The 19,182-nt window shown below is 43.6% G+C and overlaps 1 protein-coding gene across 1 annotated transcript in view; it reads right to left on the bottom strand.

The window, feature by feature from the left end:
• PARPBP (PARP1 binding protein) overlaps positions 1-19,182 on the bottom strand; it is a 266,632-nt gene that overhangs the window by 236,733 nt on the left and 10,717 nt on the right. The window contains exon 3 of the mRNA XM_085886544.1: positions 13,668-13,895. Within this exon, the coding sequence (XP_085742670.1) occupies positions 13,668-13,895 (228 nt within the window). The remainder of the gene's footprint in view (positions 1-13,667; positions 13,896-19,182) is intronic.

Raw genomic sequence — 19,182 nt, 5'->3', positions numbered from 1 at the left:
TGTTATTAATTTTTTCTGAAAATGACGAAACCGTTTGAGGTTCAAATACAACTTTCAATAGGAACCCTTGCAGATGTGAGCGGTCAAAAAGGATGAGTCCGACAAAGCCATGGGAAAAGCGAACAAGCGCTGTTGACCACCAGACAGGCCACAAGTTCCCCCTTGTGTCCTGGACAGTCGATGACAAGGCCTAAGGAAAGTGCCTACTTTGGAAGGGATTGGCACCTGTAACTGCACCACAGACTCAAACAGAAGCCTGTTACTTCAGCTCAGCATGAGACTAAAATGTCTTGCATTTTCCAACATTTATAGGGAGGAAAACAAAGACTAATAAGGTTCGGGATTACAGAGATCACGTGAGATCATGAACGCTTAATTGAGCACAAACGAATTAAATTTGCTTTTGAGTGAGAACTACTGAAGTTGGTAAAATGACAGATCGGCTGTACGTACTCCGGCAAAGTTAACAGAGTGTGTCTGGCAAATGGAGCACGACTTGAACCCCTTCGTGCCGAGGTTGAGTGCAGTCATTGTGGAGAGGTGTCGACAGACGGACACACAGAAACATTGCTCATACGACGGCAGTGCAGGGCCTAGCGGTAAATGCTCCGGTTTTCAAACTTCTGCATGTGTACATTACACGGGTGAAAGTTTCAGAAAGGCAAAAAAAAAGTTTTTCAAATGGAGCCCGGCTCCGTGTGAATTCCACCCACCACAGTGTGCTAAGATTAATACGACTTGCTGACTAAATGTGGAACTGATGAAAGCCTGAAAATATAATACAAAAGCAAATATGCACTCGTGCACATGTCCAAAGGCATTAAAATTACACAGGCCGTAAATTAGGCAACAAGTCAATGAGCCGCGCAATCAATCATGAAGGCTTCATCAAAATGACTGAAAGTGTTCGCTCTCGGAAATGGTTCAGCGCATTAAAAAGCTGACGTTTGGACGTTATTTGAAAAAGATGTGGACGAGTGTTGACAAAACTAGGTGGATTAGTTGGTTAGGTGACGAGAACAAGCCGATTCGATCTGGGTTCAGGTCCGGATCCAGATCCGGCTTATCAGTGGGATACAAAACTTAAACTGTTCAGCCTGGCAGAGTACTCCACCGAGTGCTGTTTCTCGTTTCATTACGGCCTACCATTCCTTTTTTTTTTACATCTAAATCATATTTCCCACCAATTCTCAAATCCTCTTGCAAGGGTAGCCTGTCATCCTTCCGAGGAAAAAAAAAATGAGTTCCAGTTTACTCGGAAGAATGAGCCGTTAAGTATCCTGCGTTGGAGTGGCGACCCGTGCAGGATTGTGCCCCCATACTCAAGGGAAAGTTGCGTTGGTAGCCCTGTGCATCTGAAGATGAGAAATGAGTGGCTCTTCTTCTTCAAAGCAGTATGCATGTGAGGTACACAAACAACAAATAAAATAAATAAATAATACAATGCATGGCAATACCCAAAATGTATACAAAGAAGGAAGGGAAGACAGTATGCAAGAGATGCAAGAGGACAATGCCTACACATCTTTTTTGATGCAATTGGCTCATGCTTTAAACAATCTGATTGACATGAGTTCAAGTACATGTCATACATATATGCCAAGACAGTTGTTGTCTAATTAGTAATTGCTCACAATTGGTTTGCTGCCATGTTCACTGTTAAAGCCTGACCATATGTCGACCATATGATTTTACAAGATATCTGAAAGTACATTGCTAAAGTCTGAGTGCTGTACTCAGATTTTACAAACGAGGAGAATAGGAATCACTAAATGTGTGACGACTGACCACAGGTGGCAATTGTGCTCACTCCAACGAATTGTTTGGAATTGGCTTGCAGCCATGTATATTTGTACTGCCAAAGCCAGAATGCAGGATTTACTACCTCGCCATATGAGAATGCACTACTAAAGCCTGATCACAGTCCATAAGTAGTGATATCGTGATTGCTGCAGTGCACGAATAAAATGATTCGTATTTGATCGTAATCATCTTATCCTTTCTTCTGTTTTTTTTAAATTTATTTCTCGATAGCCATGTAAGATACGAGCTAACTTTACTGGAGAATGGATATTTGTTGTACTGTACTTTCCTTTTTACTTGTAAAAATCAAAGATTTTTCAAGTATATTGGTTAGTTGTCTTAGTCATTCTGTCTGTCTGTCTGTTTGTCTGTTACTTGCAAAATCAAAGATTTTTCAACTATATTGGTTAGTCGATATTGTTATTGGGTAGTCGATCTAGTCTACCCTTATTATAAGTATTTCCGTTGATACGTTTGTCTGTCTGTCTGTCTGTCTGTATGTATGTCTGTTCGGTCCAGTGCTCCGTTAATACAATGGCGATTTCGATGAAACTTGGTTGGTAGGTTCATACCATGACCTAGTTGTGTGCAAATGAGAACCGTTGCTATGGACCCATCCGTTGCCCAGCAATGGACCTTTTAAATTTTCAAAAAAAATCTCAAAATTTATTTTTTTCGAAAATCAAAAATCGGGCCACGAGCGACTGTGGGCAGTACATATCAGCCATATTGTCAAAAACTTCCAGCCGGATCCTATGAAAACTTTCGGAGAAGATAGACTTTGAATGAACCCTGGTCGAAAACAATAAAAAAAACGAAGTTCGTTATATCTCAGAGACTATGAGTCAGATATACATGAAACTGGTATGGTAGGTTCATGGTATGTCCTAGTTATGTGTGAGAAAGAACCGTTGCTATGGATGCTTTTGTTGGCTAGAAACGGCTGAAAAACGACTAAATTTGACTTGATCGACTACCCATGTCCACCTACCGGCTTGTTCTGTCTGTCTGTCTGTCTGTCTGTCTGTCTGTCTGTCTGTCGCGTACAGGTCACAAATTAAAACCGATCTTCACGAAACTTCACCAAGTTGTCGAGGTAGTCTCAACTGAGAAGCTTATTGATTTTGAGGTCAAAGGTCAAAAGGTCAACTCAAGGTCAAACTTCTAAAATCATCAATTTTCAACTGCAAAATTGTCAATTTACATCCTATTAACTTTAAAGTTTAACAGGATTTGCATAGTCCATCACTAAATTGGGAAACGGATTATTTTTGAGGTCAAAAGGTCAAAGGTCAACTCAAGGTCAAACTTCTAAAATCATCAAATTTCATCTACCAAATTGTCATTTTTCATCTGATTAACCTGAAGGTTAAGCAGCAATTGCATAGTGCATCATTGAATTTGGAAAACAACTATTTTTGAGGTCAAAAGGTCAAACTTCGAAAAATCAATTTCAATCTCAAAAATCGGCAGTTTTCAACCGATTGACCTGAGCTTTCCATCCATCCATTAGGACCATACTCTGTGCAGAGCGTTGGTGCCGCCGAAGCAGTCTCCTTGGCTATTGGGAACAATCCTGGGCGGGTCGCCACTCCGACACAGTATACCAGCATGCTGGCACTCATTTTGCCGACCTCGGAAGGATGACAGGCAGAGTCAACCCCACCTGGTGTTAATTCAACAGCTGAGCGGGATTTGAACTCAGGACCCTAGGATCCCAAGCCCACTACCTTAACCATTAAGCCAACACCAGGCATACCTGAGCTTTGATGAAGATTTTTAATTTTAATCTTCATGAATTGAACAATTTGATGTATCCATGGCAACCTTAGGAGAGGGGGGTAGATTTTGCAAGCATCTTGCTCTGCACGGTCTTTTTCTTGTTTGTCCATCTGTTTGTCGCCTACAGGTCACAATTTTAAACCGATCTTCACGAAACTTCACCACATGGTAGAGTTTGTCATAAGGAAGAAGCCTATTGTTTTTGAGGTCAAAAGGTCAACATAGGCCAAAGGTCAACAACTTAGGTGATACTTCTAAAATCCTCAATTTTCATCTGAATGACTTGAAATTTGAAGAGGATTTATTACTTTAGGTCACAGAATTAAATCAACCAATTATTTTTGAGGTCAACATAGACCAAAAAGTCAACACTCATTTCAAAAATTGTGAATTTTCATCCATTTGACTTGAAATTTGAAGAGGATTTGTGTATGTTGTCATTGAATTCAACCACCAATTATTTTTTTAAGGTCAATTTGTTTTATGGATTTTACAAGTATCGTGCTCCGTATGACATCTTTCTTTTTATTTATTTATTTATACGTGCTCGAGACTCATGAAAAAGATATGACAGAACAAATCAGGACACAACATAACAAAGGGAACAGCAGGTGAAAGGGGAAACAACATTGGCAACATGGAAGGAGAAAATGGATGGGGACAGACAAACAATGGATGCAGGTAACCATGAGGGGTAAGGGAGATTGTAAAAGGTGGAAAATATGGATATAAAAGCAAAATTTTGGGAGGTGTGGTTTAATGGGTGGAGAAAAGATCATGATTTTGGATAAGGGATGACTATAAATGGTGGTGAACAGCTATTTTGAAGACCTGGAGGGAAGAATGAGATTGAATAAAGTATGGTAGGTGTTGGTTCCACAGGCAGTAAAAAAAAATGAATGGAATTGAGCGTTGGTTCTGGATTCAGGCACTTTCACTAGGCATGAGTTGCTGGTGGACCTCATGCATCCTGCAGATACCTGGGAGGGGGGAGAAGGGGGGACAAAGCAAGAAGAGGAGAGAGTGCAAGTCCCGAAATGAGGTGGAAGAAGATAGAAACCACTGACCTGCCAGCGTGAGTGTGGGATTTCTCAAGATTGAAAGACATATTCCAAGTGTTTGACCAGTTTGTGATTTTGTCAAGGTCTGAGGAGAGGGAAGAGGCTGCTACCTGTCTGTCAGAAGGATGAGATGTCATGGCAGAGAGTGCAGTGATCAGCAAAGAGCTAAAGAGGATTCTCCAGAGAGTCAATGAGATCACTGATGAAGATAAGGAATAACATTGAGTCCAGAACACTGCCTTGTGGTACTCCAGCCTTGACAGGGAGAGGGGAGAGGAAAGGGTTATGTTGAGAGCCATATAATGGCTGTGAGAGTGGAGAAGTTAGTAATCCAAGAGTGGAGTTGGCCTTGAATTCCATAAGCAGACGGTTTGGAGAGCAAGGCAGGATCCATCCATCCATTGGGACCATATTCTGTGCAGAGCATTGGTGCTGCCTCAGCAGTCTCCTTGGCTGTTGGGCACAATCCTAGACAGATCGCCACTCCGACACAGGATACCAGCAAGCTGGCACTCATTTTGCCGACCTCGGAAGGATGACAGGCAGAGTCAACCCCACCTGGTATTAATTCAACAGCAGAGTGGGATTTGAACTCAGGATCCAAGAATCCCAAGCCCACCACCCTAACCATTAAGCGAACACCAGGCATTTGGGATGCATTTGCGATACATTTGGGATTTGGGATACTTGATGTTGCCCTCTGACAGACAACTTTAGGAATTACAATCACAAAGTCAAACACTAACGCTCACACAGTAAACTTATAGGCTGACTGATGATCTGCCGCGCCTCACCTTCCCTGCTCCGGCGCTGTGAGAAGTTGAACGAGACAAATGACTCTCACTTGACAACTGAAGACAAGACTTACGGAACACGAGCGTTTACTCGCCAACAATGACCAAATACCAAAAACATATCTGATGCACGCATACACACGATAATAAAATTCCACATTAACTATGACACTCTTGCCAACACCAGGCAATACCAGGTACCATGGCGAAGGCAGGATGCCAGATGAAAAGCGAGAGATATGTCCAGAGAGATGGTCCTGATCTCATGTCTGATATTGAAGGCCTCCATCCATTGTTGGGAGAGTAGAAGCACCATGTCCAAGGTGGAGTGACCTTGTCTGAATCCAAAATGATGATCTGAAATGAGGCTGTTGGAGAAAAGGAATGATTTTATGTCAAGTGTGATGGATTCCATGACCTTGCTGATGATTGGAAGTAAGCTAGTTGGTCTGTGGTTAAGGGGATCTGTTTTTGCATTGTTTTCTGTCATGCCGTGAAATTCTGCAGATTCCATCCGAAAAGTAACATCCTCAAAGTACACCTATCCTAAAAATCTTCGCATGGCGCTTTGGAATGTGGTTGGAGGTCTTTCAACATTCAGGGTTGTGTGAGAACTCAGACAGGTGCTACACTTTGCGACGAGTACTTTGGATAGCGAGACATTTAGCATGGATATGTAGATTAATTTTTCTATTCACACTTTAATTTAGTGAAAAAAAAAAAAGGTGGAGGGATGGACCTTCCATGCTTTCTTGCTCCAATCCCGACATTGTTTTAGCATAATTTTTGGCATTATCATACATCTGTGGCAATGCTGGGTGGCACAAGAGTTCATGTTCAGTTGTAGTTTGGGAAGAAATAAGTGAAAGGAGTATATCCAAATGATGTACTATATTTGCTCACACACTGCTCATCAACACGACAACACTTCTTCAGGTGGACACTGCGAAAGACAGTCTTTTTGAGTTGTGTTTTCCAAGTAAATGCAATAGTAACTTACAGTCGAGAGTTATATTTTGAAAATAAATTTACAGCTTTGGGTCTGAATGTGTTGTTCTTCAGCTCGTGCAACTGTCTCCTTCCATTTCATCAAAGCAAAGTAAAAAAAAAGACCATCATCTGCCCTTCACATCCATTAATGGACTCAAACCCCATTCATGTCAGTACCCTACCCCTAGTCTTATAAACCCCACCCCTTCTCTGTGTCCCCCTCTTCAACATCACGCTCACATCCGCCCTTTCTGCTTCCCCTCCACTGCAGCTTCCACCTCAATCTCCCATCTCACCACACCCTCTCCCATTCCCATGCTCGAACCATGGTAGCCCATCCTCCCCACAGCCCACCCTCCCCTATTCTCCTCCCAGCTTCGCCATTGCAGCACCCCCTCTCCAAGTTTGCCCCCTCTTCACATTACTTCAATGCCAAGTGTCTCCTCCCCAGTCCCTAACTGTGTGTACCTCAAACATCTGAGGCTTCTGCTCCAACATGACATCTCAATCCAGGCTGTTGCTGATAAACTGACATCTGCTCAACAGAATCCTTCCTCCAAGATGTCCCCGACTTTAATCTCCCTCCGTAGTTATTGTCTCCTGGGGCTCAATATGCCTGAAATCCCGGGGTAGAGTTGCAGTTTACATCAAGAACTCCATTTTTCACTGTCTGTGTACTTCTCTTGCACATCCAAACACCCAGGACTACCTTTGGCTGCGACTTCCCCTCGGCTCCAAACTCTTGTTTGTCTGTGTGTTGTTAATGACCTCCTAAGAGTGTTAATTACCTCCTCCACCAACATGGACAAACTTATTTAAATCATACATACAATTACACACACACAATGAAAATTGGCTGGGTGTTGGTACCTTTCTCACCAGCCATGACATTGCAGCAAAGGACTTCTGTGACTCCATGTTCCTGAATCAACGAGAAATTCTGACCTGGATTTCTGCAAATGGTAAATCCTCCCTTCCAGACTTGGTAATAATAAACTTTCCTGCTAATGTGTCCTGTTCTTTCTTTGCACCAATTGGTTTGTCTGATCAGGTACTTGTGTGAGTCAACATCTCTCTGGCTAGTTTAAGAGTTCCATCTCAGTGCTGGCAGCTAGTTCGCACGGGATGGCTGGTAGTTCATTCAAAACATAAACTGTTCAGCCTAGCGGAGGTAATTAAACGGAAGACTAAGAAGGAACCCGAAGAAGTAAAGAGCAAAGATGGAGTCATCCGGAGGAACCTGGATAGGATCCGGGTTTCAGCCGCTACTCCACAACCCTGAAACCCATCCAGACGCAGCCAAGTGAGACTTACAGAAAAAAAATTTCTGCAAGAATTCACTTCTCCATCGAGAGATAGATAACAAATGAGAAATAAAGAGTAAAAGAGATAAAATAAAATTAAAAGCACCAATTAGCATGAATAAAGAGAAGTGTGAAAAAGTAGAAAGACGTGTGAAGGAACAAAGAACAAAAGGTGTCGGTCAATTTTTTAGTTCAAAATTTCAGGCTTCAACATTACCGCCATCTTTCATAATACATCGTGCGATCCGATTTTACATCTTTTTGTAAGCATTCTCCAGTTGCTCCTGAGGATTTTCATGAATTGCATTTGTGATCACAGCCGCAAGTTCATCCAAAGAATGTGGTTTTGATTTGTAAACAACAGTTTTACATAACTCAATAAATCAATGTCCAAGGTGGACAGGTCAGGCGAACGACAGGTCAGGTGAACATCAGTCCCAATGGGGACAAGTCAGGCGAACGGCTTGAGGTCGCCAAGCAATTGGTCCACGTCAACCGATCCACTAATATTGGGAAGTCATCATTCAAGAACCGTCGCACATTCGAAGCATAATGGCAGGGAGATTAGTCTTGCTGGTACAACGACATCTGTGAAAGATTTAATCATCATCGTTTGGGAACCAAATGCAGTCATTGTGGCGGTTGACTTTACCACTGATGTTGAAGTTGACTCATCAGCAAATGTCAACTTGTCATGTTAATAAACACAGGGAATCATGGATTTAACAGCAGCAATAACAAGAGATGAGCAACTACGTTAAGATTAACAAAACATGACGAATTAAGCGTTCATATGCCATTTATAGTTTGCTCCTATCTTGTGTACATCAAAAGTTATAAAAGTTCAAAGTTGCACAATGACTTTATGGACACCCTGTATACATGCATTTCTTCATGCACCTGCATGAAGAAAACACTTTTACAATAACAAGTGTTGAAACACAACCACAAAGGATCAGGAAAAAGCATGAGCCCTATATTTTTTTTAAATACTCAAGATTAAGGCTCAGGAAAGAGGAACTAATGGCGTCATAATGATATTGAGTATTTTTCTTGGTAGAGTGTTGAGGCTTGTGGAAAGAAAGGAAAAAAAATACTGGCAGACTGTTTTGCCCTTCAGAAACATGGTCGGGGGGAGAGATTGATGTCCCCATTAGCAGAACATGGAAAGGCAAAGAGTGCACGACCAGAAACGAGGTGGTCGAAGACAGAGATCGTCCCGACCTATCTGTGATGTGATGTGAAAGTGACAGGATAAGAGATTCAGCTTCATCAATTGAGATTCCAATGATTTTGAAGGCCTTGGTTTCCACGACTTCAAGCTGAGCAAGGCAAGAGGCAGGAGTGCCAGCCCATAAGGGAGAGCAGTACTCCATCAAGCTGCAGATGAAGGATTTGAAGGCAGATAAAAGTTCACACGTCAAGGAAATATTTTGCACAATAAGGGATGCCCAGTTGGTGGCCGGCTTTGGAGGACAACTTTGAAATGTGATTTGCCCAAGAAGAATCATGGCGAGTAATGAGTCCCAAAAGTCTGAATGACTGAACTTCAAGAGGATTGTTAAGGAAGTATACGGGAAGGTTTGCCAGACGGTCTTTTTGTAAAGAAAGAGCGATTGTCTGCGATTTGTTAGGATAGAAAGGAATATTGCAAGTGTTTGGACAGCTCGTGATTTTATCAAGGTCTGCAGAGTGGGAAGAGGCTGCTGCCTGCATATCTGAAGGATGAGGGATTTTTCAGCAGAGGGTGGAGTCATCAGCAAAGTGATAAAGAGGATTTTCCAGAGCCAGAAAGATTGTTGATGAATATTAGGAATAGGACTGGGCCCAAACTAACAGCACTCCAGTCTTAAAAGGAAGAGATGAGAATAACCCATTGATAGCCACACCATGATTATGAGAGAGTGGAGGAAGTCGCTAATCAGTGTGTAGAGTTGGCCTTAGATGCCATAGGCAGATGAGTTTGGAGAGCTGGGCGGGATGCCAGACTGTATCAAATGCTCGAGATTTGTCTTGATAGACGGTCCTTATCTCATGTCTGAGATTGAGAGTCTCCATCCATTGTTGGAACAGCAGAAGCAGCCTGTCCATGGCAGAGTCACCAGGTCTGGACCCAACCTGATGATCTGAGATCAAGCCACTGAAAAGAAAAAAAAAAAAGGAATGATTTGTTGTCAACAGTGATGATAGATTCTATGAGCCTGATTATTTGAAATTAGCGAATAGGTATGTCGTCTCTCTCTATCGAGTGCAGCCTGTGGCTGCTGGCTGCATCATTGGTTGGGATGCAGCTATGCCGCTGATGCAGTGTCCCCCTTACCAGTACACTGGTGCTCATTTTGCCGACCTCGGAAGGATGACAGGCTGAGTCAACCTTCTAGTGTATTTTTAATTCAGCAGCTAACGGGGCTTGAACTCAGGACTCAAGGATCCCAAGCCACCACCCTCACCACTAAGTCAACACCAGGCTTAATAGGTATATAGTTAAGACGATGCGTTTTTGAGCCATGTTTATGCAATACAGTGATGTTGGCCGACTTCCAAGCATATGGAAGATGACTTTTGTTTTTTTTGTATACATAGTCGAGGCTCGTGGAAGAGCTCGTACCACTGAATGGATCAGGACAAAAGGAAAAACAGAGAGGAAAAGCACCAACAGCAGAGGCAAAGGCCAAGACATAGGGAGGCAGCCAAACAATGTGTGTGGGGAGGAATGCAGAACAGGAAAGTATGCATGGGGTGGACAAGATGGATAGAGAAAGAACCTCTCAGGATGGAAAACTGGAAATTTGGAAGGAGGGAGCAGCAAAACAGGTTTTTAGGACATGTGCACCGATTCCGTCCGTGCAGGTTGCAAAAATCAGTCGAGGGCTGCCAAAAACTTGCACACTTTCTGAGGTGGAAAAGACGGAGGCCAGAAGCAGTTGGGTGAGACCCGTTTGGGTGGGTATAGGAGACAAGGGGTCAGGGATACAAAATTTGAAAGCAAACACAGAATGGAGGCACACGGCCTTCTCACAAGCAGTCAGCTGTGGTGTCATTTGAGGTGAGGGAAGGTATGTAAGGGGGAGAATACTCCAAAGCCACTTGACAAGGTGCCAGAAAGTTTTTGAAGGAGGAGGAGCCTGATTTGAAAGTTCAGTCGAAGGTTGGCAAAGGCTAACCCCCACTCCAGCAGGGAAAAGGGCCTTAAAAATGCCTGTGTGAGTCTAAGAGTTGGCTGGATGTTTTCTGATACTCAAGAGTGTTGAGGTACTCATTTGTTGTCGGTCTTGTGAGGTGATCTGAGGTTGCCTTCGGTCAGATGTGCCTTCCAGGAAGAGAAGGCAAGTTGTCTCAATGCAAATGCCTCATCAGAGGATGAATGCACCATCGACAGTAGGGTTGAATTTGTGCATAGACGAGATGGGTTGATTATTTGCATAAGAGAGCTGCTTTCTGTGGAATGATGCTGCCACCACCATTCTTCATGGTAGGGATGGTGTTAGATGGGTGATGAGCTGTGCTCGCTTTCGGCCAAATGTAATGCTTTGCATTCAGGCCAAAGAGTTCAATTTTTGTCTTGTCTGACAACAGAAACTTTTGCCTCATGCTCTCAGAGCGTTTCACGTGACTTTTTGCAAACTCCAGGTGTTTGGAGTTTTTTCTCTTTTTTTTTCTTTTTTTTTTTGGCGCCTTTTTCTCAGGAGTGGCTTCCGTCTGGCCACTCTCTCATAAAGCCTAGATTTGTGAAGTGCTGCAGAGACCGCTGACCTTCGAGCAGGTTTTCCCATCTCAGCCAAGGAACTCTGTAGTTCAGTCAGAGTGGTCATTGGGTCAAAGCCGTTCTTGCCTGGTTGCTCAGTTTGGTTGGATGACCAGCTCTAGGAAGAGTCTGGGTATTTCCATATTCTTTCGAATTTCTAAGGATGGAGCTCACTGTGCTCTTGGGAACTTTCAACACTCTAGAAATTGTTTTATACCCTTCCCCAGGGGGTATGCCTCCTCACAATTCTTTCTTGGAGTTTTACAGACAGTTTCTTGTGCTTTATGGTAGAGTATCTGTTCTGACATGCACCGTCAACTGTGGGACCATATATAGAAAAGGTGCGTTTCTCTCGAAATCACGTCCAATCAAATGAATCGGCCACAGGTAGACTACTATCAAGTTGTAGAGACATCTCAAGGATGATCAAAGGAAATTGGACGCACATGAGCTCAATTTGGAGGGTCATAGTAAAGAGGTTGAATACTTATTGACCCAAGACATTTCAGCTTTTCATTTTTGATTAATTTGTAAAAAAAAATGTCTTAAAATATATGTTTTCACTTTGTCATTATGGGGTATTTTGTGTAGATCGGTGACAATTTTTTTTTTTTTCATTGAATCCATTTTAAATTCAGGCTGCAACACAACAAAATGTGAGAAAGTCAAGGGGTGTGAATACTTTCTGAAGGCAGTATTTCTCCGTGGCGCCAAAACAACAGAAAATAAAATGCGAAGGACCGGGCCTTAAAATTAAGCCACATCTTGTTTCCCACGGTGGAAAAGCGCATTCTTGCGAACTCTTTCTTGATGAAATCCAAGTTTTAAATGCTTTGAAGATGGGCACGTCAACGTGCTACAACCCGCCCCCCTCCCAACTCCCCCAAACTTCCATTCCCCCTCCAAGTCTTACACATCTACATATATATGTGTTGTGGTAGTGGTGCCCCATAAATGCAACGATAAAGCATGAGGTGGTCACGAAGAGTCGTGTACGCAGGGCTCAAATTAAAGCTGGACAGGAAGCCACGCCATTACAGGAGTACAGAAGTTTGCCAACGAGCAGCCGTGCGAGTCGAGCCAGCACCGGTGAGGGAAATATAAGAAGAGTTTCAAATTCCACCACTAATGCAATCATGCATAATCCTTACAACAATGATGAACAGAGCAGTGTTTGTGTGTTTGTTTGTGCGTTTGTCACGCTACTCATCATGCAGTTCTGGGCTGATCACATCCAGACTTGCTGCATAGCATCAGCATGACCCCAATTAGTGTGCCGGGGTGTTTTTGTCTTTGCCAGTGGTCTTGTGGGGTGGGAGAACAGACGCAAATTTTCTATGTAAATGTGTATCATGTAGTGCTGCCTCCAGGTGAGGTAAGGTAACACAAGTCTCCACCATTTACAGTGCAGTATTCCTGTCCCCACGTTTTCCAGTGTTGCGAGGTGTTTTGAATTACAAGCAGTAGGTATGTTTTTGCTTCATGCACGTAACTCGTGTTTTGTTCATTTTGCCTTTACAGAGCTGTCAGTTGCCTATACACCGCCCAAATAAAGGTACGCGTCAGAAGAATGTGTTGCATGCTTAAAACAAGATCGCCCATACGGTGAGTACTCTGTTAGCATCTATAAATCGCCTTTCAAAAAAAAAAAAACATTAAAATAAATAAGTGTTCAACAACTATTCATGCAGGCTATACAATGAAGGAACCATTATTTGTAGCATCCTATATGATAAGGACTAACAGGATAGCTCAGAAATAGTGCGCTTACCTTTGCACAATCGAGTCTGGAAATCAAATACAGGTGTACTCTTTTTGGCTGATTAAAGGCAGGGAGTTGCTTGCAGACAGGATGCCATGCTTAACATCCCAATGAGGGACGGTACATTCATTGATGCAATGCTTTGCCCAAGAAGCACGAGCCTTGCATTTTAAAATCGGGTCGGGAATCAAACCCCGGCTTCACAGCTCAAAGGTTACCCATGAGTTATCCTTAAAGCCCCCCATGAGGTAGTGTGTTGTATTGCAAAAAAAAAAATTGTTTTGCTTTTCGTGCAATACAAAACCCTTCCGTGAACTTGCCAAAGCTCCAGATGGAAGAGGGGCTCATAAACTAGTCCGTATGATCAAACTTCAAATACACTGACAAACAAATGGTTCCCACAAAATACCAAACTGGATTACTTACAGGGCACAGGGTTTGTGAATTTGGCGGTGCTGCTTCAGGTTCATTCATGAAGACGTCAAGGAGGTCCATCAAATTTCCCCGCAACAATAGTTGTCGATACACTTGCAACACTCGAGTCGCTTTGTCTGGAGCCGGTTCATCGCTCACGGGGAGGCCGAGCCTCTCACAGACAAGCCAGCGCCAATGCAGCAACATCTCGCTTGGATGAGCTCCAAAATCACCCCGAATCTGCACACGGAAACAATGAAGATTTACTGACAGCGTCTTAGCAAGTCGACTTGATGAAATAAGCAAAGGTGCATATTTAGCCGATGTTTGCGACATTGACCTCAACATTATTTTACCCTGAGAGTGGTTTAATTGGTTAATCAAGAGCGGCACCACAATCGGTGCGAAAATAAAACAAATAAATAAAATATTCACAAAATATTGCAAAATATAACCCTGAGCTTCGGCCTCAAGGTCGGCAAAGCACTTGATTTCACGTCCAGGTGAAGATTATACTGGTGAAAAGTTCATCAGTACCAGTAGTGACACGAGGATGAAACAATGAGGACACCTCATCCATAAAGCAGCATAAATGTCACCTTATGTGCCCGTATCACGTGGGGACCTAAATAAGGTGATACCTTTGCCCCAAATTCAGTTATTTCATTTCTATAGAGAAACAAAAGAAAGCAAAAATATTGTGATGCAAATTTTTACGAGAACAGAGACCACTTCTTTGCATCACATCACGGTCATAACTTACCTTATTCCCCTTAGGATTAATGGAAATTCAAATTGTCCTGGTCCTTGCCAGGAGAGAACGCATTTCCAGTGTTTGAGATTTTGGTTAGTATATTAATCACTCCAATCTCTGTACACAGCTTTTCAAGCAGGAGTTATGTACTCACATGATAAATTTATTGTGCAGCTGAAAATCATCAAAGTACAAGCTCCAACAGCAGCACTGGCCTTTCTCCCATCGAGAAGAGTATTCCAAAATAGGTCCTCACGGCAAATTGCTGCAGACGTGTTATTGTGCTATCTTGGTAGCATTGGTTTCGGTAATAATGTTGCGGGGCCGGGCGTCGGCCGAGAGCACGACCGCGAGATGGAGCTGCAGAGTCGGCTCGACCGATCGCCTGGAATTCAGATCGTACTTCTTCGGAAAAACTCCCTTTTTGGACCGAACTCGCCAATAGACAGACCACATGGGGTAGGGTCGATTGCCAATTTCAATTTACCTAAATACCCACTTGGTCCAACCTACCGAGGAAATTCACCCTTGACGGAACCCGTACGGAACGAGCTGCTTAGTGTGCTTGTTCCGTGTGCGATCTGAGCGGTTTGATCGCCGAGATCCGTCGGTCCCAAATATCCCGTTATAACGGCACAACGGCCTTGCTAATTCCCAACACGCAGCATGCTCAGTCAATGGAGGAATAGACACGAACGAGCTGAAACATTGAACAATTGGGGTATTTATTCACAATAGGGAAAGGGGAAACACAGAGCAGAATTAAACCAACTGTAAAAGCAATGCAGTCAATGTACAGGCAAAAAGCACTTAAACATTCCGACTTAGAGACGGGGCCCACAGGACACGCACATGCACACACAAAGACCCAGGATGACATGGACCTTCCGCCTCGTGCGGTCTTAGACGAGACGAGCGAACCAGGATGAGACCAGCCCAGCGTCGTCGAGCTGCAACCCGTGCCCGAGATGACCAGCGAGCGTCCAGATGCGACCCGTGGCTGAGATGACCAGCGAGCGTCGGGATCCGATGAGCGCAGACGTCGGCGACAGGATCAGACCAATCTCTCTTCCTCGTCCAAAGATCACCAACCTTTTTTTTCTCCGAGGGAGGGGACTGTTCTCCTGACCACTCGCTTCTTGATAGGCCGGAACCATCGCGCGATTCCCTGGCCACCCTCCATTAGACAGACGCACGGTAGGCGGGGAAACTCCAACCCTCCTGGGCGGAATCCCGAGCAGGGGAGTTTGTGGCTCCGCCCACCTCCTCACCTCTGGCCAGGTGCTTAATGGCAATCGTGTTGAGTCGGAAACGGGGAGGGTGAGACGCCCGCTCCTTGCCGATTGGCTAACTCCGCTAGACTCCACCAACACGCACACCTGCTGGCGAGCGCGCGAAGAATGCCGCGGGCGTCATGGTGTCAGGATGGAAGTGAAGATGGCGTTGTTATCGTTGGTGTTGTTGTCATTGGTGTTGTTAAATAAAAGGAAACCTGACTATTAAAATAACTTCACAGCGCATTTACATTTATTCACCCATTAGATGAGGGGATGGATTCCAACTAGAAAACACCCACTTATATAAATAAATAAGCTATAGGAACCTGAATGTCTGTGTGCTCATGGCTTCCAGATTCGCAACAATAATGCCTACAAAAGAATACTGTAATATCACCAAAGTTGCACAGAGGTGAAGGCAGGATATTGTAATTTAGCTTGGCTGGCAGAACATAATGGCCTACTCTTGCAAAAGATAAAGTGGATTTCTAATGTCCACCAGCAAATGCTTCACAATTTTCTCTCCTCATCTGGGCTCTTGAGGATTAACTCGCCTCATATGAGCTTCAGAATATATGAATATATATCTATCTATCTATCTATCTATCTATCTATCTATCTATCTCTATCTCTATCTCTATCTCTATCTCTATCTCTATCTCTATCTCTATCTCTCTCTCTCTATCTCTCTCTCTCTCTCTCTCTCTCTCTCTCTCTCTCTCTCTCTCTCTCTCTCTCTCTCTATCGCTATCTCTCTCTCTCTCCGTCTCTCTCTCTCTCTCTCTCTCTCTCTCTCTCTCTCTCTCTCTCTCTCATAGCCAAGCTCTTGGTTTTAGGCATCCGATGTTTGCTGGCATAACAAGGACACAGGACGTGGTGTCGCAGTCTCTCTGGAAGACATTGCATGATTTTTGTACTGGTGGTGCTGATGAGAACACATGGTGTCACCCTGGCAGTGGCGCCATACCCACTCAATGGTCAGTACCGAGGCCCAAGCGAAGGACATTTCGAGGCATGGGGAATGGCAATGGGGGAGGGGTATATACAGGAATATATTGGGTGGTCGCTGGACTATCGTTATTCTCAGGTTTTCCATCTGTCTGTATGTATGTAATGGATAGCTCTGGAGGCCAGAGGTGTCAACTGATTTTGATGAAACTTGACTGGTAGGTTCATACCAGGATCGAGTTGTATGCTTTTGAGCATCATTGCTATGGACGCCACTGTTGCCTTACAACGGGACTTTGAAATTTTTGAAAAAATCTGGAAAATATTTATACATATTTTTTTTAGAAAATCAAAAATCGGCTTCCGCACTTTTATGCGCACTATAATCAACCTCTTTGTCAAAAATTTTCAGCCTGATCCGTCAAAAACTGTATGACTAGTATGCAATTATATAGCGACCACCCATGTCGCCTACCGGCTTGTATGTGTATATATATATATATATATATATATATATATATATATATATATATATATATATATATATATATATATATATATATATATATATATATATATATATATATATATATATATATATATATATATATATATATTGAAACACAAAAGAAACTTACCACTTGTTTTAAATGTAATAAAATTGTAACAGTTCAAAATAAAACAAACCAACAATTGCTAATTGAAACTTTGGCATTTTATTGATGACATGTCAAGTTTTTGACCAAGATACACCATCTCATAAGTTTGTTCTACAGTACAGAACACAGCACAGGGTGCAATGTCAGTTCCCTTTCAATAGCGTGTGCAGCCACCATTGTTTTGGATACAGGCAGTGCATCGTCGGCGCATACTGCCTACCAGTCTTTGGATGGATTGCTGCTGAATTCTGTCCCAGTCAGTCCTCAATGTCTGAAGCCATCTGACTGAGGACCATCTGCCTGTCCTGCCTTGCAGTGGTGACTCTTGGCCTCTCTGATCGAGGTCTGTCATCTGCAGAGTTGTGGAGGGTGTCTCTGTCCACCAGGGCCGATATCGTCTGGTGTGAACAGCCAAGGCGACGTGCTACCTCACGGTAGCTCAATCCGCCTTGCAGTATGCCCAAGGCACACTGCCGTTGATCCCTTGATAATCGTGGCATGTTGATTGAAATGCCCATTTTGCACTGGCCTTTTTAAAGCCAATATCAAGACATCACGTGCAGCTCATTAAAATCATCCCTTACCCCTTGGCTAATCACTGACAGTCAAAACGGCTGTTCAACAGCTGTGCTATGAAGTGACCATTGAAGGTTCAAGTGACCATCCGTGACCGTTTCCTCTGACAGTGAGGACACTATCATCCACAAATAAGTTCACACATTTACTACACATAGTGTTATTGTTGATATTTGAAGGTTTAAAAGGTGGTAAGTTTCTTTTGCGTTTCAGTATATATTATATATTATATATATATATATATATATATATATATATATATATATATATATATATATATATATATATATATATATGTATGTATGTATATATATATATATATATATATATATATATATATATATATATATATATATATATATATATATATATATATATATATTGTTACGGCTGTGGAAATTTGCAATACACCAGAAAGGTCCTCAGGTTAGATATATCGATAAGTTCATATGTAGTTGGTCCACACCCGTTGTTTAGAGGGAATATGTGTGATTCATCCGCGCTGCGACGCTTTGAGTTAGCCATTTTTCTTTCTCTATCATTATTTTGGACCAATAAGCCCGCCAACAACTCAAACACCACCACCTTCGCCTCTTAACCTCCACAACTCCACCCCGCAAACATCGCTTCGCCGCCATTCTCAAACGACACCCCCCAACAACCAAACCACCACAGCAAACCCCCCCACCACCTTCACCTTTCTCCTTCCACAACCGCCAACCACACCACCTGGCAACACCGAACGTCGTGCTCTCCAGGGCCCGTTCGGTGATTCTTGCCGAACGCATCGAGCCGCGAGTACAAATGGATGCATTTACAGGAGGGAAATCGGATCCGGAGAGGCTCACGCCCCTTTTTGCCCGACCAATGGCTAAATGTCGGGTGGCGTGGCCCCGCCTCCAAGCGCGTTTTGATCCGCGAATTAGCATACAGGCTCCTCCCCCAGTCTATAAAGACGCGAGCACAAGGCGACTCGCGTGTGTCGTGTTGGGTTGGACTGGAGAGTGCTGGGTTGTGCTGAGCTGTGCGGTGCTGTGCTGATCGAGTGAAGACGAAGGTCGTCGTTGAGGTTGTCATTGCCGTGTCGAGGGACGAGTCACGAAGTGAAGCAGGGACGCGGAAGAGGACTCAGGGAAGAGAGTTCGCCGAAGTCGGTGCGGTCCCGAGACCCCGCTAGCGGGATGGAGCGTCCGCCATTCCCCTCTACCGACCCCGAGCATCAACAATTCCCCCCCTGCCCCATCCGCCCTGAGACAGCGCCGGTAACCCCGTCCGTTCCCCAACCCAACCGTGGTGCCGGCCAACACGTGCCT

This window comes from Eptatretus burgeri, chromosome 6 (assembly GCF_056783735.1).
Source record: "Eptatretus burgeri isolate ZD-2024b chromosome 6, Ebu_testis_v1, whole genome shotgun sequence".
Taxonomy (NCBI): domain Eukaryota; kingdom Metazoa; phylum Chordata; class Myxini; order Myxiniformes; family Myxinidae; genus Eptatretus; species Eptatretus burgeri.
This window is presented reverse-complemented; position numbering and strand designations above follow the sequence as displayed.